At 46.7% G+C, this 26811-nt stretch overlaps 1 protein-coding gene across 3 annotated transcripts in view; it reads right to left on the bottom strand.

Moving 5' to 3' along the window:
* TBC1D8B (TBC1 domain family member 8B) overlaps positions 1 to 21637 on the bottom strand; it is a 47955-nt gene extending 26318 nt beyond the window's left edge. The window contains exons 1-9 of one of the 3 annotated variants that reach the window (XM_081847909.1): positions 21387 to 21637; positions 10744 to 10854; positions 8615 to 8733; positions 7675 to 7900; positions 5502 to 5742; positions 4235 to 4442; positions 2650 to 2817; positions 1761 to 1910; positions 685 to 835 (exon numbers count right to left, since the gene is read on the bottom strand). In XM_081847909.1, coding sequence (XP_081704035.1) covers positions 685 to 835; positions 1761 to 1910; positions 2650 to 2817; positions 4235 to 4442; positions 5502 to 5742; positions 7675 to 7900; positions 8615 to 8733; positions 10744 to 10854; positions 21387 to 21516 — 1504 coding nt within the window. In that variant the 5' untranslated portion in view covers positions 21517 to 21637. Of the gene's footprint in view, positions 1 to 684; positions 836 to 1760; positions 1911 to 2649; positions 2818 to 4234; positions 4443 to 5501; positions 5743 to 7674; positions 7901 to 8614; positions 8734 to 10743; positions 10855 to 17414; positions 17492 to 21386 lie in introns of those variants that run through there. The other 2 variants (XM_081847910.1, XM_081847911.1) reach the window with 2 other exon arrangements.
* Between the last annotated feature and the right edge of the window lie 5174 nt (positions 21638 to 26811).

Genomic DNA, 26811 nt, shown 5'->3' on the forward strand with positions numbered 1-26811 from the left:
ATCCATTACAGTAGTATCTTGGAAGTCGAACGGAATCTGTTCTGGAAGTCCGTTCGACTTCCAAAACATTCAGAAACCAAAGCGTGGCTTCCAATTGGCTGCAGGAAGCTCCTGCAGTCAATCGGAAGCCTTGGAAGCCCCGTCGGACGTTTGGGTGCCAAAGAACATTTGCAAACCGGAACACTCACTTTTGGGTTTTGCGGCATTCGGGAGCCAAAACGTTCGGGTACCAAGGGATCCAAGGTACAACTGTATTAAGAACGCTTGATTCCTTAACTTTGGAGGCAACCTTGTATGTTGTATTTTCAATACTATTTTATTTGTAAGCTGCCCAGGAAATATTTATTGATATCAATGTAGGTTCCCTGTTTGTGGGATGCACACCCTTGTGAGGCGAGCCTGCCTCCCTAACTACTGACTTTCGGGGGAAATTGAAAGGCAACCCCATAAACCCCAGGCTTTTGATGGGCCCATAGATGGCAACCTTGAAATTATGGTACGGGGTTGCTTTTAAAAGGTTTTAATTGCCTTGTTTTATTTTTAATTGTATTGTTTTAACATTTTGATGTCTGCCGTCCTGGGGTCCTTTGGGAGGAAGGGTGGAATACAACCTGAATAAATAAAATAACACTGCAATATAATAACAACAACAATGCATTGCCATGAGAACACAACCGATAGTACCTGAGAAAAGAAGCCAAAGGTCTCCTCGTAACACCTCGGGTATCCCTTTGACAATCAGGTCCCTCGTCCTCCTCGTCCGAAACATACTTACACCACGGCCACATTCTACGAAAAGGATGTTCCAGGACTGCTCCTTCATTTTTTCTTTCAACTAGAAAAGCAAGGTATCATGTACTAGCAGTACATGTGAAAAAGATCTAGGGGTCTTAGTGGACCACAAGGTTAACGTGAGTCAACAGTGTGATGTAGCAGCAAAAAAAGCTAATGCTATTCTAGGCTGCATCAACAGAAGTATAGCGTACAGATCAAGGGAAGTAATAGTCCCACTTTATTCTGCCTTAGTCAGACCACACTTGGAATGCTGTGTCCAATTCTGGGCAACACAATTTAAGAAGGATGTTGACAAACTGGAAGGTGTGCAGAGGAAGGCAACCAAGATGATCAAAGGTCTGGAAACTAAGCCTTATGAGGAGCGCTTGAAGGAACTGGGTATGTTTAACCTGGAAAAGAGGAGACTGAGAGGCGATATGAGAGCTATCTCCAAATATCTTAAAGGCTGTCACATGGAGGAGGGAGAATGCTTGTTTTCTCCTGCTCTGGACCAATGGCTTCAAGTTGCAAGAAAGGAAATTCTGACTAAACATTCACAAAAACTTTCTGACAGTCAGAGCTGTTTGGCAGTGGAACAGACTCCCACAAGAGGTGGTGGACTCTCCTTCCTTGGAGGTTTTTAAACAGAGGTTTGATGGCCATCGATCCCGGAGCACGTTCTGTCATGAGCACATTCAGGGGGAACAGAACAGCTTGGGTGGGGAAAGGGATGGGAAACTGGGTGGGATGGAATGGAGTGTCCTAGAAGATGTTGCCTGGCTGCCTCCCTGAACAGGACCACACCCACAACTGCAACATTTTGTTGCAGATCCCATTTTGGGGGAGGGGGTGGAACGTGCACAAGAATGATGAACTATAGGTGCATAAAACAAAACCCAATGCGAAGTAAGCAAAGACGACAAGTTGGGGTGCAGGGGGATAGAACAGATGTATTTCCAACAACGGGAGCTGCTTTTCCTTCTTACCATTTTAGCGTCCAGATTCTCCGCATCCTGAGGGTGGAAGACAGTCATGAGGGCTTCGGTACTAACCATCTTGCTGTTGTCTTTGTGGCTTGCCATCGGCTGCCCCTCAAAATAGTCTGTGAGAGGCTCAGCATTCGAGCCAGAAGCAACCTGCAAAAAACGCATTTACGACAGGAGTTGTGAAGCAGAAAAAGAGAAGCAGAAAAAGCAGGCACACCTCCAAGTGACCTCCTAAACCTTCTGAAAAGTCCCCCTATTCTGGCGTTAGGTGGTATATGAACTAACAACAAGCTCCTTCAGTTTGCAAACATGTGCCTGGTCCCCAAAAGTTTGCTAAAGGTAAAAGGGATCCCTGACCATTAGGTCTAGTCGTGACCAACTCTGGGGTTGTGGCGCTCATCTCGCTTTATTGGCCAAGGGAGCCGGCGTACAGCTTTCGGGTCATGTGTCCAGCAGGACTAAGCCGCTTCTGGTGAACCAGAGCAGCGCACGGAAACGCCGTTTACCTTCCCGCCGGAGTGGTACCTATTTATCTACTTGCACTTTGACGTGCTTTCGAACTGCTAGGATGGCAGGAGCAGGGACCGAGCAATGGGAGCTCACCCCATTGCAGGGATTCAAACCGCCGACCTCCTGATCTCCCCTGACTCAAAGGAACATAAGGAGAACTCTGTTGGATCAGCTCAATGGCCCAACTAGCCCAGAGTCTTCTTCTCACAGTGGCCAACCCAGGTGCCTATTTTTGGAAGGCCCTGAGAAACTCTCCTCTCCTTCATTTTCCAGCAACTGGAGTTCAAAAGCATAGTGTCTCCCATGAACACAGCCGTCATAAAAGACCGCCCTCCCCACCCCAGAGTCCTGCAATGAATTAGACAAACAGAGCCTTTACCTCTGTGCTCATGCTATGCTGTTGGCTTGCTGTGGTATCACATTTCTTCTTCAGTGTTGCCACCAGTTGTTCAAAATCCCGCACTTCGGAGAAACGGAAGGCTCTCTTCCCTCTGGTAGCGATGCTGACAGCTTTGCTACCAGGATCAGACACCTCAACTGATACAACCTGCAAGTGTTCGCATGCACAAAGATGGCAGTAAGATTGCACTCTTACAAGGCTCGTTCTCACTAAATTTGGCCAAGCAGTTAAGGCTTCAAAAGCCTCATTCACTCCGAGGACAGCTAGGGCTTACACTACAGCTGAGTCCAGGAGGTTCGCCCTCTTTTAATTTTGCTTTCAAAGCAGAATCATACTGCTTTAAACAACCATGGCTTCCCCCAATGAATCCTGGGAGATGTAGTTTGTTAAGGGTGATAGGAGCTGTATCTCTCTCTCTGTGGGGTGAACTACACTTCCCAGGAGCGTGATATGCTTTGCCAGGGGCATGATATGCTTTAAATGTATAGAGTGTAAACCCACAACTCACGAGCACATTTGACTTTTGCACATTCAGCTTTACGTGCTTGGCAAAAAAATTAAAATAAAATAAAGAGGGAGCAGAAAGGGGACGGGAAAAAAGACTTCGGCAATTCCACCTGCCATTGAATCCAATGTTTTGATAATACATGGATTTGGCTTTAGGCACGATCGCCAGAACATAATCCTCATGTAAGTTGCTGGCTTGCTGTTTGTAGCTATACTCGAACATAGCTCAGTCAGTACAGCGTGAGACTCTTAATCCCAAGGTTGCGGGTTCAAGCCCCACGTTGGGCAAAAGAGTCCTGCACTGTAAGGGATTAGACTAGATGGCTCTTGTGGTCCCTTAAAAGGTAAGGGACCCCTGACCATTAGGTCCAGTCGTGACCAACTCTTGGGTTGCACGCTCATCTTGCTCTATAGGCCGAGGGAGCCGGCATTTGTCCGCAGACAGCTTCCGGGTCATGTGGCCAGCATGACTAAGCTGCTTCTGGCGAACCAGAGCAGTGCACGGAAACGCCGTTTACCTTCCCGCCAGAGTGGTACCTATTTATCTACTTGCACTTTGATGTGCTTTCGAAGTGCTAGGTTGGCAGGAGCAGGGACCGAGCAACGGGAGCTCACCCCGTCATGGGGATTCGAACCGCCGACCTTCTGATCAGCAAGTCCTAGGCTCTGTGGTTTAACCCACAGCGCCACCCACGTCCCCTTGTGGTCCCTTACAATTCTACTATTCTTTTGTCTTTTGGAGGGGCACCAGGATGGGGCCATTTGGCACCCAGAGCCAGAAAGTACCAGTCTGATTTACTGAGTGCGTCTCCACCCTGCCCTGCCAACAATTTCAAAAGGACTGCAAAAGTGTTGTTAAGATCCTAGCATTAAAATAGTAATAATATCACAACTTCTGGTAAAACAATAAGATGAAAAAAAGCAGTTAAACCCAGTAACAAGCCCCTCAACTTGGATGTTTGCTAGACTGCAGTTGCTTTGATTCTAGAATGGGAGGCAGACTTGACAACAGAGTGGCAGGTGGCGGCAGCTTAGCCTTGGCTCCCACCTGACTCACCTCTCTTAGAGGGATGATTACGCAGCACAGGCAACCATCCTGGCTGGCAAAGCAGACGTAGTTCTCCGAGATGCACATTTTCCCCAGAGTATTGTAGTGGCTGAAAGGCACCCATAAGAAACACTCGTGCACTTCCCGCAGACACTCCTCCTTCGGCAGCCTGAAGAAGGCATTAAACTGCTCACTGTGGGCTCTGCTTTCAAGCCCTCTGGAGAGGAGAAAAAACAAGGGGGGGGTAAAGAAAGAAGTGTGGTGGGTTAATTATGTTTGCCTTGCAAAACAGAGGCAGGAAGAAACCACAGTTCTTTCCAAGTTATCTGTGTTTATGTTGCTTTCGTTTAGCAAGATTTAAGCACCGTTCAATCAAAACTATAAACAAACTTATAAGCGGTTTGCATTTTAAAATGCTGTAAAATATTCATTTTTTTTTAAAAAAAACCACCACTATACAAAAACAGTAAGCCTAATAAAATGATCAAAAAAGAAGGGCAGGGGGCCAGGTTTTTAAAAACTAACGTCCCTACATAATAAAATTACACATCTGGACAGAATTAAGTTAGGTGGGGAGGCTGAGCAGCCTAAACAAAGCCCCACTGAGCCTCTGGACTCTTCGGGCCTTCGTTCGCCCTCAATGAAGTCCTCTTCTGAGCTCCAGGGAGGGTCTCCTCGTGAGCCACAAGGGCTCTCTAGCTCTCCTGCCATTCCCTGGTATGATTCCATTTATTACCCCGCTACACATATACGTGGTTGCACTCGAATAGATCTCATGCAAGTGTGTGTGTGTGTGTGTGTGTGTGTGTGTGTGTGGAATGCCTGTAAATCTCTAGGTCGTGTACAAAAATAATATAAAATCACCATCATAGGAAGATCACAGGAAGCTGTTTTATACAGTGCCAGACAGCTCAGTATTTCCCAAACTTGGGTCTGTTTTTTTGGACTACAATTCCCACCATCCTTGACCACTGGTGCTGTTAGATAGGGATGATGGGAGTTGTAGTCCAAAAACAGCTGAAGACCCAAGTTTGGGAAGCACTGATCTAGTGGATATGGACTACACAGGCTGGCAGTTTAGGGTTTCAGGCAGGGTGTCTATCCCAGACCTACCTGGAGATGCTGGGGATTGAACCCAACACCTTCTGCTCGCGAAGCAGATGCTCTACCAATGAGTTGCAGCCCCTTACTAGAATATCATCCCCAGCTCAGCTTTAGAAGCAAGCAGAGGCAGAAGGTCTTTTTCATTATTATAATACACACACACACACATTACCTCTTAGTGATTTGCAGGGGATCATGGAGGACGGGGTCATTATCGAACGTCTCCTTGTCAAAGAGTCTTCGAACGGCATATAGGGCCAGCTGCTCCATCAGAAGGAATGTTTCACTGATGTGCAGGAACATGGAAAAATAGTGATCCGCCCCCCGGGAGCAGACGTGGATGCTCTCTGTCAGGATGACGTTGGACGACTTTTCGAGCACTGAGATTTCATCCCAGGATATAACAAGTTTTACTGCAGGTGGGAACAAAAGAAATATGTTCATGCCTTTCGGCTTCACGGTGGACAGCTATTTTCCTTCAACCCTAAAGGGAGCACCCCATGAAATATTTTGCGTTTCCACGGAAAGATACCACTGCTTCACATTAGTCTTAAAACATAACAGCATTAAATTTCCTCTTTTAAGCGCTACACGTCCAGCTTTGACAACCTGGTGTTTCTGGTCACGTTCAGACCATACATTTGAAGGACGATGATGCCACTTTGAACAGTCATAGTTTCTCCCAAAGAATTCTGGAAGCTGTAGTTTCTCAAGGGTGCTGAGAGTTGTCCATTCCCTTCCCAGAGCTACAATTCACAGATCAATCCCTCTTCCTCATCAATGTTCATTCGGCATTCCAGTCTCACTGAAAATGCCCAGTCCTCATTGGGCTGTTTTTAGGAGTTTGGGGGTGGACATACTGATTTCTCCAATCCAATTTTGATTTCTCCACTGTTTTCTATGGACAGCATTCACTCTCATCGTTGATGAGATTTCAAAATAGCTTCTAGAAAACAGATTTAAGGACAGCACAAATATCCAGGACATACATTCAGCAGCTGGAGAAGGTTGTCAGGACAAATATGTCTCTATATGTTTCCAGAAACTACAAGGAGTGGGGTACCTGTTGTATCTCAACAGGGAGGCTGTCCCACAAGACGGGGCAACCACAATGAAAAGCTCTGCTCCAAATACAGAGACCTAATGGGCATATGGAAACAGCTTTGACTGGCTGGCTAACCCAGATGAGGGTATCCAATGGGTCTCAAATCCTTGGCAAGTTACAATAGCGGTTCCAATGCTCAAGAAGGCGGTTTCTGCATGTGCTCAGATGCTAATGCAGAGAGGATCTTGGTACATATTAGAATTCTAAAATGGAACATGCTCATTCTTTTTTTCTTGTTTATGGTGTATTTATACTGATCTGTTTTGCGGTACAAGGTTTACAAGCTGTGCTTCTGCTTAAGAAAGCAGTTACAGTGGTAACTCGGTTTTCAAACAGCTTAGTTCCCGAACAACTCAGAACCCGAACGCTGCAAATCCAGAAGTAGGTGTTCTGGTTTTCGAACTTTGCCCCGGAAGCCAAACGTGCTCCTGAGCTTCCGTTTTTACTGTTGCGCAGCAAATTTGAGTCCGCCGCATAGAAATTAAGGCTTTTTTACTCGCATTTTACCCTTAAGCAGCAAATTTGAGTGTCTCCCCCCTTATCGTAATTAAGGCTTTTTTTTTGCTCCCGTTTTACCCTTAAGCAGCAAATTTAAATCCCACCCCCCATAGTAATTAAAGCATTCCATTTCTGATTGAGGTTCTGAGGTGATATTTGGTGCTTTTCTTTTTGCTATTTTTTGCGTTTTTGTTTGTGTGGCTTTTTCATTTTTGTGTCTGTGGCTTGTTCTTCATTTTACGATTGATTGATTGATTGATTGATTGTGTGACTGTGGAAATGGATAAAAGCCCCCCATCCAAACAATGACTATAATCAGTGCAGGTAAGAAAAAAATTAGTTTTAATTTTTATCATCTACAATGCTGTCTTATTTATTTTAGAGTACAGAACGTTGATTATTGCTTTCATTTTATGGATCAATGATCTCGTTAGATAGTAAAATTCATGTTAAATTGCTGTTTTAGGGGTTGTTTTTAAAAGCCTGGAACAGATTAATCTGTTTTGCATTACTTTCCATGGGAAAGTGTGCCTTGGTTTTGGAACGCTTTGGTTTTGGAACGGACTTCCGAAACGGATTAAGTTTGAGAACCAAGGTACCACTGTACTTCCCTTTATCTTTATGTTATGTTTTTTGATAGACAGTTGTCTTTTAAAGATAAATATTAATTAATCCACTGGTAGCTTCAGACATAAAGCTCATTTCGAAAGGGAATCACGGCGAACGGCAGAACTCCACTTACTTTCAGCTCCCAGTAGGAAGGAGTAAAAGCTCAGAAAGTTGGTGCTCAGATACAGCCATCCTTGGCAGGGCACCCGGCCTCTCCAGTAGCTGCATGAGTAGTACGTCACCAGCTTCTCTTGTTCAGGTAGCCCGAAACACTTCCCGAACTTCAGGTGAGCCTCACGGAACTTCTCGGGATCCTCCTCTCTTATTAAGGACCCTTTTCCTTCTTCGGCAATCAAACCCTAGGGGGAAAAGGTGAATGAGGTGATGATTGCCAGGTAATCTACCCAAGTCACTCCCCTGAAGCCAAGAGCCTCAGGCCACTGCTTTGTTATGGGGCCAGAGGCAACAGCAGGCAGAGCAACAAGTATGGGCAGTAGACTTATTTCAGAACCCCCCTTGTATAGCTGCTCTATCCTGTACCCAGAAGTGTTGTCAGAGCAGAAAAGCTCAGGTCCAGTTAGGGGTGCAGCCTAGGGAGGGTTTTGAGGGCCAGGCAGCAAGGCCTAGAGGTCCAGATTCAGTCCCAGAGCCTTTCAACACCCTCCCCTCTGCAACTTTTCTGCATTCCACTATGGCCCCTGGATGCTGGGTAGACACCTGGTTTTCAACATCTTGATATATCACCAACGAAACATCATGATCCACCAATATATTACAATGTCTAGAATAAGGAGGGAGCTATGTAGAGACACTGTTTGGCTTCACTGTCCCCCGCCCCCATATTGTGATTTTTGCTGGTGCCGCTGCCCCCTCCATGAGGCAGGGGAGAGCTAAGCCAGCAGAGTTAACAGGTGTTGCAGGAATCAAGAGAAGCATTGGCTGGCTTCATGGTTTTTCCCACACTGTGATTTTATCACGATGTGGATTTTAAAGTGGTTTTGGACGATATATCACCCAGCCCTAATACTGGGTGCAGGAGTCCCAAAGTTGCTTCGAACCAGCTTCTAACGTACTCTGATCTTCCCATGCACAAAGCTGGTGATGTCCTCACTGGAATCGAACACAGAGAGAGTCGTCATCACATTCTGCTCTAGCCAGTCCCAGTGCGCTGTTATTTCTTCTCTGCTGGCTCCTGATAGGAAACATTAACTAGTATTAAATAAACTTCACTGGGTACACTAGAAGATCCTCCACCAGCTGGGTAAACAAGAGTTCCCCCTTTTTCCCCCCAGCGACAATCTCCTATCTTGTTGCAAAGTGAGAAAAAAGAGCACTGAGTATTCTGCTGATATTATTCTCTATTGGCCCTTCTGTCTTTTTTAGTGCAGTTACCCCAAGAAAAGGGACTTGGGGGAGAATCAGAAGTAATTGAAATTGAGTTGAAAATAGGCTTATGATCACAGGGGGCTGCCTTACAGCAAATCAAATATTTTGTTTGTCTTGCTGAGTATCATCAAGGGCCCCATCTGTACTATGCATTTAAAGCAGTATCATATAACTTTCAGCAGTCATGGATTCCCTAAATTAATTCTGGGAGCTATAGTTTCCTAAGGGTGCTGAGAGTTTTTAGGAGACCACCTATACCCCTCACAGAGTGACAATTCCCAGAGTGGTTTCACAGTCATTCCCTCTTCCCAAGGAATTCTGGCGATTGGAACTCTAAGAGAAGAATTGGGGGGTGGGTCTCTTAACACCTCTCAGCACTACAGTTCCCATAATTCTTTAGCAGAAGCCATGACTGCTAAAACTGGTATGATGCTGCTTTAAATGTATAGTGCAAGCGGGCCCTACATCAGGGATGGAGAACCTATTAAGAGGACTTGAGGATGAGCTTCAGAAAACAATTTCTCATTGGCTTTAGGGTGACACGTCCTTTGGTAAACAGCTCCCAGGTACTGCAGGAAGACAAACATGATTCTCGCTGTGCTTCTGAACAAAAAAACAATAAAACGGATTTCTCTCTCTCTCTCTCTCCTTTGTGTGTGCTTTCTTGGAGTCACTGAACAATTATCTGCATGAGGTTCCAGAGCACACAAGATTCAAGTGTCAGCAAGGCAAGCATTGCACTTAATATAATAGCACCTGGTTTTCTCATGGAGGGGATACGGTGGGGGGGCATGGATGGCTTGGAGGACCCTATCCATAGCTTCACACTGAATCCAAGAGAAACACATGCAAACATTTGTAAAGGGAACATAGAAAGCTGCCTTTAGCCTCATTTGCGCTACAGATTTAAAGCGCCATGCTACCGCTTCAAACGGCCATGGGTTCCACAAACAATCCATGCAGATGTAGTTTGTCCAGGGTGCTAAGAGTTATGAGGAGATCCCCTATTCCCCTCACAGCATAGCTGTCAACTTTTCCCTTTTTTTAAAGGGAAATTCCCTTATTCTGAATAGGATTCCTCGCAAGAAAAGGGAAACGTTGACAGCTATGCCTCACAGAGCTACAATTCCCAGAGCAGTTTAACAGCCAAGCCTTCTTCCCTGGGAACTGTAGCTCTGTGAGGGGAATGGGGGGGGGTGTCTCCTCACAACTCTCAGCCTACCTTAGCAAATTACAGTTCCCTGAATTCTTTGGGGGGGAAGCTACGACTGTTTAAAAAGTGGTATTGTGGTGCTTTAAACATAATAGCACAAATAGAGCCTTAGATTATTTGGTCCATCTAGCTCCATACTGCCTGTTCTGGCTGGCAGTAGCTCTCCACGGTCTCAGGAAGAGGCCTTTCCCCATCATTTGCCTCCTGACCCTTTTAACTGGCAGAGGCTTGACAACCATATGTCAGGAGTGCTCTGATGGTGTTTCCTGCTTGGCAGGGGGTTGGACTCGATGGCCCTTGGGGTCTCTTCCAACTCTAGGATTCTATGATTCTATGATTGATCCTGGGTCCTTCTGCATGCAAAGCATGTTCTCTACCACTGAACAACCGTCCTTCCCAAGGAACTGGGGGGAAGTGATGGGAACCCAGATCTGACCCAAAGGTTTGATGTCCCCCTACCTCCCCCCACCCCCCGCACACTAAACTAAAAGTGAAGTCTTTGTTCTGTATCAGGCAGCATTTCTTCCCCACAATGACAAGGCACCCCAAGTTATCACTGCCATCGTCCTGAGCTCGGCTCAGTTCTGAATTGTATGTACTCACCACATGCAATAGACCAGTAGACTTGAGAATCTGGTGTCTGGTGCAGGATGCGAAAAGGGGCAACTTTTGACGTAGAGTCCAAAACTGCATCCAGGGTCCCCACCAGGATGCCTGTGGGATATAGGACAAAGCTTGAGAGCACAATATATACAGTTGTACCTCATGTTACGTTTGCTTCATGTTACGTTTTTTCAGATTGTGTCCCGCGACGACCCGGAAGTACCAGAAAGGGTTACTTCCGGGTTTTGCCACTCGCGCATGCGCACAAGCGCCAAATCGCACCGCGCACCTGCACAGATACGGCACTTCAGGTTGCGGGCTTTTCATGTTGCGAACGGGCCTCCGGAACAGATCCCATTCGCAACCAGAGGTACCACTGTACAAGGTATGGTTTGCAGCGTCTGTTAGAGGCCGGGTTTTGCCATCCATATGGTCCAGAGAATGATGTATACTCTGGAGCAAGGAAGATGGCAGCTGAGTGGTACATAGGGCCAGCTTTGGGACTGGGCTAGGGAACAACGGTACTGGAAGAAGGTTAAACAGCAAGGTAGGTATTATCTATAGATACATATACAGCTATAGCTATAGCTATAGCTATAGCTAGGGAGGGTGGAAATCACGGGTGTCCTGGCTGTATTTGCATTCCCTGGCTTTCAAGGACTGGAGTATAGAGTAGAACAGGGTTTCCACAACTTGGATCTCCAGCTGTTTGGGGACTACAATCCCCATCATCCTTGACCACTGGGTCCTGCTAGCTAGGGATGATGGGAGTTGTAGTCCCAAAACAGCTGGAGACCCAAGTTTGGGAAACACTGGACTAGACCGTTCTCCCCAAATTGAAGAAGGTGAAAACTTTTTTTTTACCAGAGGGGAAAGGAGAATAAGTTGCAAGTGGGCATTTCTAGTGAAAAAAAAGTGTGCTGAATCCCAAAACATTGGGCTGCATTTTTTGTTCTTATTATCTTGATGGCCAAGTTGGAACATAGCCACCAATTTTGGTTACTGTGTGCAATCACACCTATCTGCCATAGGTTGTCATATCACCTTTTGTAGCCACCTTCACAAAGATTACTGAATAGTTTACATTTTAAAAATGGGCCCATAAACAAAAAAGTTAATTGCATTTTGCCCCCCATGTTGCCATTTTTCCAACTTGTGAAATTCACGAAAACCCACCTGCAACCAACTCTCCCAAAATGCATTCAAGTTTTTTAAGAGGCCTTTTCAGGATGGGCAACATTGCATTGCATTGCATGATTCCATGTGTGTATTACCAATGGTGCTTTGTACACCTCCTTCTGGCAACTCTTCCAGCCAAACACCTTGCTCTGCTTTCCTTTGGACCACATCAGTGAGACCAAAAGGGGGGTCTTGTTGTCTGGGCAGCCCAGGATGTCCACACACACTGCCCAGGCTTGCGTCCCAGAGAGGTCATTTCGGTGCTGCAAATGCAGCAATTTGAATTCACCCCTCAGAGGCGAACTCCATTGTCTCTCTGGATACCAAGAGCCGTGTTGAATTACCACTGGCAGCTGGGGCCCATTGGGACTTCTAGAGACCAACCATAGGTACAGCCAGTGCTAATGATGGGCAGAGCCACCCCCTTACTGGTTGGATGTAAGAAGGCAGGCAAGTGAGTCTGGCTGAGAGCAGGCTGAGATTGGTGGGGCAGTACCCTATTAATGGACCAGCTTCCATGGTGCGTTACACAAGAGGAAATCCTAAAACCCCAAGTGTTCAACTCGACGACACCATGAGTCTGCTGAAATGCAAATCAGGAACCAACTGTTGCTTAACCAGCCAGCATGGATTGTTCCCTACATTTCGTTGCCACATAGTTGGCCTTCAAATTACAGATCACAGGAACGTAAGAAGAAGAAGAAAAACCCTCCTCCTGTGCTGGATCAAAGGTCTATTCAGTCCATGGTTCCTGTCCAACAGCTCCCAACCAGCTGCCTCTAGGAAGGCTATAAGCAACCAGCTTCTTGTACTCAGTCCTAGCCATCTGGTAAGCAGGAGTTCACTGTCCGCCTCTGAAAAGGGAGGTTGCATGTAGTCAACATGACTAACAGATCTGGAGTGACCTGCCCTTGTGGCATTGAATTCTGCAGAATTCTGTGAAAGGAGCACTAACATTTTGCCTACTCCTGAACTAACCAATGACCAGGTTCACTGGATGAGCCCGAACTCTTAGTGCGAGGGGCTTATGGGTGGGAACATCTTCTCTCAAACGACTCTCCCCCACCACTTACCATGTTTCTGCTGCGCATGCTCATGCCAAGATGCACGCAGCACACAATGAAGCCCAAAACTGGCTTGCTAAGAGGAGGGAGCTGCAAAATGAACTCCCCACCCCCTCACCCCACAACGATGCACAGGAACCACAGATCAATTCCTTAACATTTTAGAATAGCCATTAGTTGCTAAAACGAATCCGCGGCTCTCTTAAACGTTTGATAAGGGATGAAACACCCACACAGAGGGATCAATAAGTTGAGTCAAGCAGACAGACCTCATCCGGGACGGCGTCAGAACTTTGTATCGTTGGACGGGGTTGCCAGGGCTTCAGCCAGCTGACTCTCCAAGTGACCTGACATAGCATCACCCCAGGGGATTGTGGGGAAATTTGTCCCAGCACTGCTCAGAATGCTAGGTATTCATCAGCAGTAGGTGGTGGAGGAGCCATTGGAGGTTGCCCAGCAAAGCCAGGTGCCAACTCTGGCTCTAATGAAATCTACTAGCTTGGCTTGCTGCATTGCTCAAATCTGTCAGTGCCAGATAAACCTGAGGGGGCCCAGCAGCAGGTGAGGGGGCCCAGCATCAGAGGAACGCGCTCCTCAAACACAGAACCAGATTTGAATTTCATTTCAGTGAGGGAGAGAGATAACACTTGCAGTCCGAAACCTAGAACTATTGCTTTTCCTGCATGTGTAATCTAATCTTCCCCTCCACTTCAGAGCCCTTAACCGCGACATTACGGATTACATCTAGATTCATTGGAAGAACGCTTCCTTGCTGAATTATTCATCTCGCCAGGCGCGTTTTGCAGCTGCCTCCATCTTCGCAGAGACTTCTTTTATCAGAACACCTTCTAATCTATTCCCGTTGCCCAGTTCCCATAATGACCATACTACAGGGCAGTGGTACTAGTCCACATTTCCCAGAATGCAGAACTCCCAAAGGCAGCTTCTTATGGCAACGTCTCGGGAAAAGGAAGTGTTCTTGAAACACCAAAACATGCTCTGTATCAAATCAAGAGGGGCGACATTTCGTCACCATAAAAAGGCGGCTTGCAAATTACCTCTCAAACTTATGCAATGCCTCTTTCCCTCACACATGCCTGCTTCAGCAAGGGGAGGAAAACCAATTAAAGTTGACAAAAACTTTCCTGTTTGCCTGGTCAACGAATGATTGAAAATGGCATGGTGCTGGGTTTGCTAGGCAAGCTGTTCATTGAGCAATCTATCCTGATTTGCTGGCGCAGAGGTCAAACTTGTCCACATCAATCAATAGTTTATCCTGTACACTTTAGTTTATCCCAGAGGCTCCCAATCTTATTTGGTCTACCGCCCCTTTTTCAGAAAGAAAGAAAGAAATTACTCAGTGCCCCCCTGGAAATCTACCTTCTTTAAGCAAACAAACAGAAAGATGCAGTGACAAATTTACGTTCTTTTTATGTACCGATATTTCTACCTATGTCCTAGTAGAGAAAGATGTTGTAAATAAGACACCTTGAAACTTGAAATTATATATTTTTTAAAAAATTAAAATCTAACCATAGTAACATTTGCATTGCACACAGAAAATTAACAAAGGATAATATTAAAATAAAAATTACGATCTGCTGGTGTTGCAGCCCGCCTAAAGGTAAAGGACCCCTGACAGTTAAGTCCAGTCGCGAACGACTGTGGGGTTGCGGCACTCATCTCGCTTTATAGGCCGAGGGAGCCGATGTTTGTCTGCAGACAGTTTTTCCACGTCATGTGGCCAGCATGACTAAGCCGCTTCTGGCGAACCAGAGCAGCGCACGGAAACACTGTTTACCTTCCCACCAGAGCGGTACCTATTGATATACTTGCACTTTGACGTGCTGCTTTTGAACTGCTAGGTTGGCAGGAGCAGGGACCGAGCAACGGGAGCTCACCCCGTTGCGGGGATTCGAACCACTGACCTTCTGATTGGCAAGCCCTAGACTCCCACCTGCCATTGGCCAAATAGGCATGCAAGCCTTGATCCACTTCCCGGGTGAAGCCGAAAAGGGTTCACCCGAGCCCGGGGGAGGGGGGGATACCCCCCACCTCCAGCATGACAGCCGGAACCAGGGGAGGCATTGTCATCATCCCACAATAGCATCTGATCTGGCAGTCAACGTCTTTCTTTCTTTCTTTCTTTCTTTCTTTCTTTCTTTCTTTCTTTCTTTCTTTCTTTTATTTTCATTTCTATACCACTTTATATTTTTAAGAAAAATCTCAAAGCGGTTTACAGCATATTAAACATCAATAAAACAATCCAAGAACCAGAGGTGGGGGGAAATAGGAGCCTCCAGATTTTGGGTTCCAACTCCCGTCAGCCCCCAGACAGCAAGCTCAGAAATAACGGAATTCCAACAGTATCCCCCACAACCTCAGGCCTAGACACTGACTCTGTCTCACACAACATACTTATCAATGAAAAAATTGTGCAGAGGGAATAGTTAAAAGATGTGATGTTATTTTCTTTTAAGTCCCAGAACTGAATATCCTATATTAATATAAAGGGTATGAATTTTGGCAGAAAGCATTTGCACTGATTACCGGATTACCGCCTTTCACCAGATAAAAACACAGTTTCTAACTGCAATATTAGTCATAAAGCAAAAGGGGGGAGGGAATCTCCGTGACTCAAAGCTAGCTACAGTGCTTCCAACTAAATTATTCTTTCTACATCCCCTTTGGCACTATTCAATATAAAACAAACTGCAAACTCTAAGATCCTGGCCTCACACCAACAGGCAAGCTCATTAAAGTTTCAAAAGCGCGGAGTAAAATATCATAGCTAGGTATCCCCCAAAGCCAAAAAGTGACGCTAGCGAGTGTATCTGTACATGTGCATATGTATGTGTATAATGCATTTGTGATCGTTATGTTACCTGAGATAAACGGTTGCTTTATTAAGGCTCATGCTCTGGGTCAGTCTCATCAGCCTTGCAAATGCCCACTTGCCTGGCAGCCTGTGGTGGGTATCAATTGCTTCCAGGCATAGGAGAGAGTTTGTCCATTAGAAAAGGACAGGTTCCTACCCCTCCCCAGCCCACGCCCTATTACAGGCCATCAATCTGCTACAAATGACTAACACAAGCGTAGGTTGCTGTGCCGATGGGCTGGTGACGCCTTTGGACGGATCCGCATAGCAGGCATAACCCTATGCACGTGGCGATTGCAAGGACAAAAACGGGGCAACACTCTCCACTGCTTATAGGAAGCACAGCACACAAGCAAGATGCATGTGGCCCAGTTCAACAGCCTCCTGGGGGTTGCATCAGCAGCAGAAGCAAGCCATTTTTTTTTCTGACAAAGCATGCTGCTGCTGCTGCTGCCTCACTCAAACAACCACCTGCTTTGAGAGCAGGTGTTGTGCAGTGGATTAAGGTTGAAAGCCAGGAAGAACTGGGCCATCAGTTGCAAACTCTGTGCCAGCTTCAGGGCGCACCCCACCCCCCAACAAACAGAGAAGGCAATATTGGCTTACTGGAAACTGCCTCAGACCAGGTAAGGCTCTTTGTGCAGGTAGCTCAGGTTGTACCCCGAGATTGGCAGCAGCTCTCCAGGACTGCAGGCAGAGGGCGGTTTTCCACATCACCTGCAACCTGATCTTTTCTTTTAAAACAACAACTTGATTTATTCATTTATTTATTTTGAGATGTGCAGATAGTTAGCCCTAATATAGAGCAGCTTTCTCTTTAACCTATGACTAATGGTTCTTTGGGTTTGAACCAGAAGCTGCAGCTGGAGAAGAACGATGGCGACTGGAACAATTGGTCATAAGCATGTTGCTTAAAACATTGCACGGGCTGCCAATTTGCTAACATGCCAAGTTCCAAGTTATAGTACTGTTGAAGGCAAACGAATCCCCATAACGACCTTGGACCACATTGTCTGGGGGAATGCCTTTCCCCAGTATAGATGGCCTGATCACTACAATTGTTAGATCAGGCCTTCTAACTGTCCTGCAGCCTGTGCAGATCCATCTGGAGACAACCAGGAGAAAGGTTGTGTTGGCACCCACCTTTTGGAATAAAGTCCCAAGGCGACCTTGCTTGGGCTTTGACTCAGAAGTCTCCCAAGTCCCATCATTCCCAACTACTGGCCAGGCAGGCTGGGGCTGATGGGAGTTGGAGTTCAACAGCATCCAGAGTAGTGCAGGTTCCCCATCTGTGGTTTAGATGCTCATTCAATACTTATTTACTCAAGTATTTGATGCCACTGTTCATCTACTGCGGATAATTTGCATTTTCTGGTTTTACTGGAGATAAGTTTGCACACTTGCCTGGGATGTAAGGCAGTGGTATAAAAATGAATTATGAATAAACAAACAAACAAACAAACCTTTGCAATGTACTGAATGGGGCTGGCGTTTCTTCTGAACAAGCATGTTTAGCAAGTGTGTGCTGGGGTGTGTGCGATGTAACTTACTTTTAGCACCACAGTCAGGCCATCCTGAGTCTACATGCTGCTTTTGCTTCTCAACACGCTGTTTCTGTTGCGGATGCAATCCCTAGGAGGCAACTGAACCGGGGCACAGGTATTTAGGTAGTTATCTCACCTGCAGGCTTTCCAGTGGGGAGGGCTATACCCCAAACATAGGTAACATACTGCCTTATGCTGAGTAAGACCATTGGGCCAACCTAGCTGAGCATCACCTACACTGACCGGCAGCTGATCTCCAGGGTCTCAGGAGGGAGTCTCTCTCAGCCTTACCTGCAAACTGAACCTGGGATCTTCTGCATGCTGCGCTTAAGCCCTGCCCGGGGAGGGTGGGGGGGAGCTACAGCTCAGCACAGAAGTAGAGGCATTTCCGCAGAGGAAGCTCCAAGTTCATTCTCCTCCATGCGTGATGAGCCGCTGCAGCTGCTGACCCTACTGGTCCATGCAACAAAACTAATGGGTGGTAGGCAAGCAGCCAAGCAGATTGACAAAAGAAACACATTTCCCCCCCCCCCCCCCACAAACAATGCATAATCAGCTCATGGAATTTCACCAGAACCAACTTAGATGGCCAGTAACTCTTTTGTGTGTGCAGGGCTGTGCTTTTTTTAAGCGTCCATCAAACTGAAGGGGGGGGCGGGGATTCAATTCTTAAAGGCTCTTTGCTTTGTTAGCTTAATTGAACCTTCACATTCAGTGGCCATGTATCTCTGAACTCACCAGGTGCTGGGGAAGAACATGGACAGACATCAACATCATGTCCAGAACACAGGAACAGAACACTGAATTAGATGTGGGTGGGGTTTTTTTAATCAGGGCAGGGAATGTGAAGCCTGGGGGCTGGTGGAAGCTCTCCATCCATCTCCATTTGTATCCTTAGATCAATCTCAAGACCCTGACTGGTCAGGCTTCACACCACAAGTGCATTTTTGCCTGGCTGGAATCACAGAATTGAAGAGTGGGAAGGGACCACGAGAGTCATCGAATCCAACCCTGTGCAATGCAGAAAGAACTTTTGCCCAACGTGGGGCTAAGGTTAAGAGTCTCAGCTTCTTGGATGGATGATGGAGTGCGTGAAAAAACTAGCCTACCATGCAAAGTTAAAATGCACTCAACTTCTCCACACCTGCATGGGGCCCTTGAAGGATGCTGCAGAAGGGTATGTTTCCTGCAGGCTGGACAAGGATTCTCTGCCCTTGGTTTTTGTTATTCTTCAGTCCCTGTTCCACACTGTAACTAATCCTCAGTACACACCACTGAAAAAAAAGATGCAACTGGAAAATTGCTTTCCCTGCCTCCATTTGGCTCTCCTTTCTCTGTGGTTTGTCCTACAGCAAATGTTCTGATTGTAAATGCCTTGGGGCAGGGGCCTGCCCTCTTGTGCTTTGTTAAACTGCCACGCAGATAGAAGACACACTTATGAGTAGTTATAACAGGAGTTTTAAATGTTGCCTTGAGCTCGTTTGGAAAAGCGAGGAAAGCGTAATGACAGGAACAGCAACAATCAAACAGAACGAACAACAATTAAGTAGAATTTCGCCTGACCAAGAGAAGCAATTTATTCTACATAGCTGTTATGAAAAAATGTCTCATCCCTTATATACTCAATCAACGGCCATGTTCTGTAGGTGAGGGCCTCCTGCAGACAACAGGTCTTATCAGGGGATTCATTCCACAAAATGTAGGATCAGGGTCTTTAGTGTGGTGGCTCCTGCTTAGTCGGTAGAGCAGAAGACTCTTAATTTCATAGCCATGGGTTTGAGCCCCATGTTGGGTGAAAGATTCCTGAATTGCAGGGGGTTGAACTAGATGACCCTTACGGTCCCTTTCAACTCAACAATTCTATGAATTTTCTTCCCTTGACTATTCAGCAGACACTGTCTTTTTGGCACCTGCTGAAGACCTTCCTCTTCCAAAAAGCCTTTTAATAGCAGAGTTCCCTCCCCTGACTGCATCTGTATTGGAATGGCTTTTAGATGTTTCTATTGTTTTATTGCTTGTTTGTTTACCACCCTGGGCTCCTTGGGGAGAAAGAGTGGGATATATATTTAATAAATGAATGAATGAATGAATGAATAAAAGCATAGGAACCCTTGCCCTCACTTAGAATCAGGTGTTACCAGGTATTCTTTTATTTTGTTCATTTGTTTGCTTTGTTTCCTAGGTGTTTTAAGAGCTGTCATGCTAGGGAAAACACCAGCAACAGAATCTATTCCTGACCCAGAGATGCAGAAATGGGGCGAAACTTCGGCTGCCCACTGCGACCTTTCACACATCTCTGCAAGAAACCAGTTGCCTGCCCATTATTATTATTATTATTATTATTATTATTATTATTATTATTATTACTACTATTATTAAGAAGGTGGCGACACCCCGTGGTCATCTTAGCAAGCTAGAACTTTTAAGCACACCAGAACACAGCCAGTTAAAAATGACGGCAGCAGCAACACCATACCAAGCTGAGAACTAGAAAGTGTTTTCTTTTGCAAAGGTTTGCTAATCTGCTCCCTCCTGTGCTCTTAAATGCACCTGCTTCTCGAGACATTAGCAGGTAAGCAAGCTTTTATGCCACAGTCCAAAAGCTTCACCTGCTGGTCTCTTCACTTCAAGGGCAAAAAGGCGGTACCAGGCTCAGAGTGGACAAGAGGCAGAATAAAACACTGCTTCACACCAAGCTAGTTAAAACCTATGGAACTGACTGCCACAAAACACTGCAAATAGCCAATAAATTATACTGTTCCCCCCACTTTTTTTTTTAAGAAAGTAGATTAATTCAGAGGTGGTCTCCACCTTCGGCAGCAGTACAGTGGTACCTTAAGTTACATACGCTTCAGGTTACATACACTTCAGGTTACAGACTCCACTAACCCAGAAATAGTGCTTCAGGTTAAGAACTTTGCTTCAGGGTGAGAACAGAAATCATGCTCCAGCGGCACGGCGGCAGCGGGAGGCCCCATTAGCTAAAGTGGTGCTTCAGGTTAAGAACAGTTTCAGGTTAAGTACGGACCTCCGGAATGAATTAAGTACTTAACCTGAGGTACCACTGTATACCTCTTGAACAGCAAGTGCTTGAGACATACTATATAGAAAACCATTAGGCACAACAGTTGCATAGAGCTTCCCCGTTCAGGAGCAGTCAGTAACCCCTCGCAACTACCAGATGATGGCTTTGAACCCTGTTTCTGGGCTTTTCCTAAAAATATCTGATTGGCTACTGCTGGAAACAATATGCAGGGCATAACGAGGTGTTGCATTAGGCCATATGTAGGGGAACCTTTGGTCTTCCAGATGTTGATGAACTACAGCTCCCACCATTCCTGGCTGCTGCCCTTATTTGCTGGGGCTGGTGTAAGCTGAAGTTCAGCAACATCTGGAAGATGAAAGAACCCCCCCACCCCCACCCCGCATATGCCCTAAACTGGTCCTTTGGTCAGATTCATAGGTGGGACTGTTTTTGCCTTTCGGGACAGCTGACTACCTCATCTGCACTCAGAACCCCACCACAGCCAGGGTGCAAAAACAACTGGTGCAGTGAAGCGGACTAGGGCACCTCAGGGCCAAGAACGGGGACACGGGTTCGAATCCCCCCTGCATGTCCAAGTATATTTCAGCATTGAAATATACTTGTTGGAATCAAAGGTGCTTGTTGGAATCAAATCAGGTGTGGAGGGAAAGACCCATACCCGGATCTCACCCTAGAGTTCACCTGGTGTGGGGCCTTAGCTCTCAGCCTAAACTACCTCTCAGGGCTGTTGTGAGGACACAGCGCGCGTGGGGAGGGGGAAAGGGAAAGGGAGGGAGAAGACCCAAGTTGAAATCCCAGCTTGCCCTTGCAGGCGCAAAGCAATAACTCTCAGTCTAGCCCGGGCTCCCTCGCAGGGTTGTTGTGAGAATGCAAGGGGGGAATCTAACCGGGAGGGGCGGAAAAGAGGGAGAGGGAGGGAGCCGCTGCCTTACCGGTGAGCCCTCCTCCGCCTTCCTCCCCACAGCCTCTCCTCCTCTGCAGGACGAAGTACCGGTTGGAGCGCTCCAAGACCCACAGCTTCAGCGCGTTCTTCAGCAGCACCTCCTCGGGAGTCAGCCACATTATTGCTGCTTGCAGAGGCAGCTCCGCTCAGCCTTCCATGCCCGCCTCCCGCGCTGCGCGCTGCTCCTCCCGGGCTCCCACGTACGCAGACAGCCGGCCAGAGGCTCCCCGGGAGAGGCAGAGGGAGGGGGCGGGCAGGCGCGCGAGAGCTGCCCGCTGGGGACTGTAGTTCCAAGGGCTGCTCCTCTCCACGCCGTGCGCCTCCGTGGCGCACTACAAGCCCCGGCAAGCCTTGCGCAGCCAGCTCCCCCCACCCCAGGGCTGCTGCCTCTCCTCTAAGGGGCTGGCCGCCTTTGCCTTGACAGCTGGAGAGTTGGGGAGGGAAGGTTCCCCCCGCCACCGCACCCCAGCTCCCTCTGTTTGTTTTCAAAAAGTGGCCGACTTCTGCGGTTTGTTTCTTGGCTGAAGCCTTCCGGGGAGTGTTGGCCAACTCCGTTGAGGTGGTTAAGTTTGCCCCCCGCCATGCACGTCCCACGACATTGGCAGGGCTGGATCGTGTGCAGAGGAGGGCGCCCAAGTTGGTCAAGGATACCAAGCCTGATGAGGAATGGTTGAATGAGCTGGGTGTGTTTAGCCTGGATAAGAGGAGACCGAGAGGAGATAATGATAGCCACCTTGAAATATCTTAAGGGCTGTCACATGGAGGAGGGAGCATGCTTGTTTTCTCCTGTTCTGGAGGGTAGGACTCGAACCAATGGCTTCAGGATGCAAGAAAGGAGATTCCGACGAAACAATAGGAATAACTTTCTGACAGTCAGAGCTGTTTGGCAGTGGAACAGACTCCCATGACAGGCGGTGGGCTCTCCCTCCTTGGAGGTTTTTAAACAGAGGTTTGATGGTCATCTGTCTTGTTCTCTTTTTTGTTATTACCGTACTTGTAAGATGGAAAATGTGGTATTGTTCACTTGCAAAAACCCAATAATTATACAGTGATACCTCTGGGTGCGAACGGGATCCGTTTCAGAGCCCCGTTCGCATCCTGAAGCGAACATAAGACGCGACTGTGCATCTGCGCGTGCGCGGATCATGTTTCGCTGCTTCTGCACATGTGCGTGACGTCATTTTGAGTGTCTGTGCATGCGCGAGCAGTGAAACCCAGAAGTTTCCGTTACTTCTGGGTCGCCACAGAATGCAACCCGAAAATATTTAAGCTGAAGCGTATTCATCCCGAGGTATGACTGTATTAAAAATTAGCCCACACTTTTATGTCTTTATTATTATTACCTTTATATCCCACCTTTACTCCAAGGAGCTCAAGGTGACATATCCCCCCCCCCATTTTGCCCCTCCCAACCAGGTGTGCATGCACACTATTTGAATGGAAATGCCCATCAACTTTCGGGGGGGCAGCTGAAGACCCCTTGGCCCCTAGGAGTTCGCTCCTATGCTCACAACAGCATGTAAGGTAGGCCACACATTCTAGTCATAAGGAATCTAGTCCAACCCACACCATTGAAGGATGTCTGCTGCCAGGGATAATAACCCTGCTGACTTAAGAGCAAAGGCCCACCTCATTTACCATTCTCTCCCCCCCCCCAAACAGTGCTTTCCCTGCTTGTGGCTGTCCTCCATGATATTTCATTGGAGGGCCACATTTTCTCACGGATAATCTTCTGAGGGGGCCACACAGCAATGATGGGCAGTGCCAGCAAATGCAACCTCTGCCCATTGGTCTAACTGGTGATTCCAGATCTGCTATTCAGTATTCCAGATTGCCATTCAATATACAGTAAAATATCAATAAATGGGTTCCCAAGTGCATGTTTGGAAGCGGGTACAGTGGTACCTCAGGTTACAGACGCTTCAGGTTAGACTCCGCTAAGCCAGAAATAGTACCTCAGGTTAAGAACTTTGCTTCAGGATGAGAACAGAAATCGTGCAGCAGCGGCTCAGCGGCAGCAGCGGGAGGCCCCATTAGCTAAAGTGGTCTTCAGGTTAAGAACAGTTTCAGGTTAAGAACGGACCTCCGGAACGAATTAAGTACTTAACCCAAGGTACCACTGTACTGGGTCTGAGAAGGTTGAAGATACCTGCATTTAGACTACCCTCCAGCCATGCAGGCATGCAAGCCACCAGGTTTAGCCACAGCACTTGAGAGCATGGAGCATGCCCACTGAAGGTTGCATCCTGGGGAGAGTCTCAAGGGCTAGAGAGGCCCATATTAGTGGGGCAGGAGAACTGAAAATAATGCCAATATTTTTCACTTCTGGCAACCCATGTGCCCCCTTTGGTTTCAGATAGTATGTGGTAAGCAGAGTCTAAAAAGCCCGGGACACAAATTTTCAAGGCCCTCTAGTGGCTATGGTGGCTCATTTACCAGAATTAATGTATTTAGTGTTAATTCTGGAAGTATATACAGTGGTACCTTGAGTTAAGTACTTAATTCGTTCCGGAGGTCCGTTCTTAACCTGAAACTGTTCTTAACCTGAAGCACCACTTTAGCTAATGGGGCCTCCTGCTGCTGCCGCGCCGCCACTGCCGCACGATTTCTGTTCTCATCCTGAAGCAAAGTACTTAACCCGAGGTACTATTTCTGGGTTAGCGGAGTCTGTAACCTGAAGCGTATGTAACCCGAGGTACTACTGTATTCAATTCTGACCAAATTAAGCCTCCTAGAGCAAAAATACATTGGGGGGTTGGGGCTTAGTTTGGTCCGAATCAAGTATACACACTAAATACAGTGGTACCTCGGGTTACATATGCTTCACGTTACATACGCTTCACGTTACAGACTCCACTAACCCAGAAATAGTACCTCGGGTTAAGAACTTTGCTTCAGGATCAGAACAGAAATCGTGCTCCGGCGGTGCAGCAGCAGCGGGAGGCCCCATTAGCTAAAGTGGTGCTTCAGGTTAAGAACAGTTTCAGGTTAAGTACGGACCTCCAGAACGAATTAAGTACGTAACCAGAGGTACCACTGTACACCACTTCTGGTAAATGAGCCACTGTAGCCACTAGTCAAAATTTGTGTCTCAGCTTTTTAGACCCCCTCTACCCATGCACTATCTGAAACCAAAAGGGCACATTGGTTGCCAGGTGTGAATTGTTCTTTCCAGCTATCCTACCCCAGTATATCACCAGATTTGGCTCCCAGATGTGATGTTCCCCCACCCCTAGGCTAGAACTCTGGATTAGGCCTAGGAGACCAGAGTTCAAGTCCTGACTCAGAAAAAATGCTCACTGCATGATGTTGGGGCCAGTCGCTGTTCCACAGCTTAACCTATCTAGATGAGGGTGGAGAGAACCATGTAAAACTCCTTGTCGTAAAAGTGGGATACGAATGTATTAGTAAGTAAATAATCCCTTTTAAACATCATCTAAGGAGGCATCAGCCATGGGTGGCAACAAATTCCATAGCCTTTGTGTGCGTGCGAAGGCCTCCCTTTTGTTCTGAAGCTTCTTGCTTAGTTATTTTAAGGCAGAGGCATCCTGCCAGAAAACAACTTGGGCACCTTATTTCCTTTGGGGGAAGAAAAGGCCATAGCACATTGGGAAAGTGTGGACAGAGGAGTTCAAAACCTTGTTCAACCACCCAAAGGCTCAGTGGGGTTTAGCATCAGGCCTTGGCCATGTCGCTTTCTCTCAACTTAACCCACTTCAGAGGAAATCTTTCCAGGACAGGGTTTATTCCACTTTATCCCAAGCCTAATGGAAGAAGGATATTAGAAAAGCAGCTGAGTGTCCCTGCAAGGCTAAAGGGAGAGGTTTTGTTTTTAGAATAGCCAATTGCCCATAGTTGTAAGGGAGAACTAATGCAGAAAAGCCAGAACCTAGATACAGGTAGAATTGAAACCTGCACAATATATATGCTGACATATATAATGGTACCTCGGTTTTCGAGTGTCTCGGAAGCCGAAAGTTTCAGTTTTCGAACACCGAAAACCCAGAATTGCTTCCGTTTTTGAACGTGCCTCGGAAGTCGAACGGCTTATGTTGAGTGTTTTTCAGTTTTTCCAATTGAACTTGCAGCCAGCCCTTTGCGCCTCGGGTGTCAAACGTTTCGGAAATTGAACTGTCTTCCAGAACGGATTATGTTTGAGAACCGAGGTACCACTATACGCGCTTAATCATATTAAATATTGATGCAGTGCAAAATTCTGTACTTTAAAAAATGAAACCTAAGAGCTTGTGAGTTGTCTAAATACTTTTAGGGTCACTGGCAGAAACACTGGAAGGTAGAACAGCTTACCTAGGCAACTAAGAAGAACATACATTTTCCTCCCCTCACACCCCAAAGGAAGTCTTTTAAAATAAGAACAGTGAAAACTTAACATGCAAGGTAAAAGTCCTGGGATATATCTGACCATTAAAACAGCACCACCACACCCACCAAAACAAGAAACCACCAACACCAATGCCTCAAAACAAGTTTTTGCATCAAGGTGCTGCTGAGCAGGTCTCTAAACCTTGGCATGGTTTATTTGGAAGGTAATTTAATACCTGCTTTCACAATCTACTGGGAAGTCCCATTTCACTAATCCTTCTTTTGAAACATACCAGCTACTTCCTCTTTCATCCATGCTTGTGGCATCCTAAGTGCAATAGGAGGAGCCCAGTGGTTGTTTTTTTTAAAAGCGAAAGCAGTATCAGTGATCTTATGGCAACAGCAAGCCAGACATGCCCTCCTTTTGCAAGTGAAGCTAGCAATTTTGCAACAAGCTGCATCTCCCCCTCCCCCCCCCCAAAGCAACCATTTAGCAACTCTCTTTACTAGCAGAGTTAGATTTCTCCAACCTTTTAAACTAATGGACCATTAGGCCTGGATGGTGCTGTGGATTTCCCCACGTGAACCGTTATGTTAGCTAAACTTTGTTCTTGACACTATATAGTGTTTCAAGGCCCAGTAATTACAGAGAAAGTTAATCAGTTTGCAGCAACATGATTTACAAAGAGCAATTCCTATTCAAGCACCAAAATTAGTAATTTGTTAGATTTACAGCCTACACCATCCTAAAGATGCATAACACAGGGATATAATCTCCAGCAAAACAAGTTAATGTCCATCATATGAAGTAATCTCTTTACATCTGTCTTTGGACTGATTTTCAGGGGCTACTACATAAGGGGCTGCATCTCCCAGGTGGATTTTCCTGAATAACTCTCGCATGTTAGCATGGGGTACAGACATTTCTGTCCCAAAGGGGCCAGCGGTGGTGGACCAGAACTGGAAAAAGGCACTGCTGGCCACTACCCAGGCCAGCAGTGGGTGTTGAATCTAGGAGTATCTCAAGCTGCCAAGCTGCTCCTTCCAAGGGAATGCAACCCTGTCCAAAACAGGCTATCTCCTGGATGCAA

This window comes from Podarcis erhardii (assembly GCF_964252035.2).
Source record: "Podarcis erhardii genome assembly, chromosome: Z".
Lineage (NCBI taxonomy): Eukaryota > Metazoa > Chordata > Lepidosauria > Squamata > Lacertidae > Podarcis > Podarcis erhardii.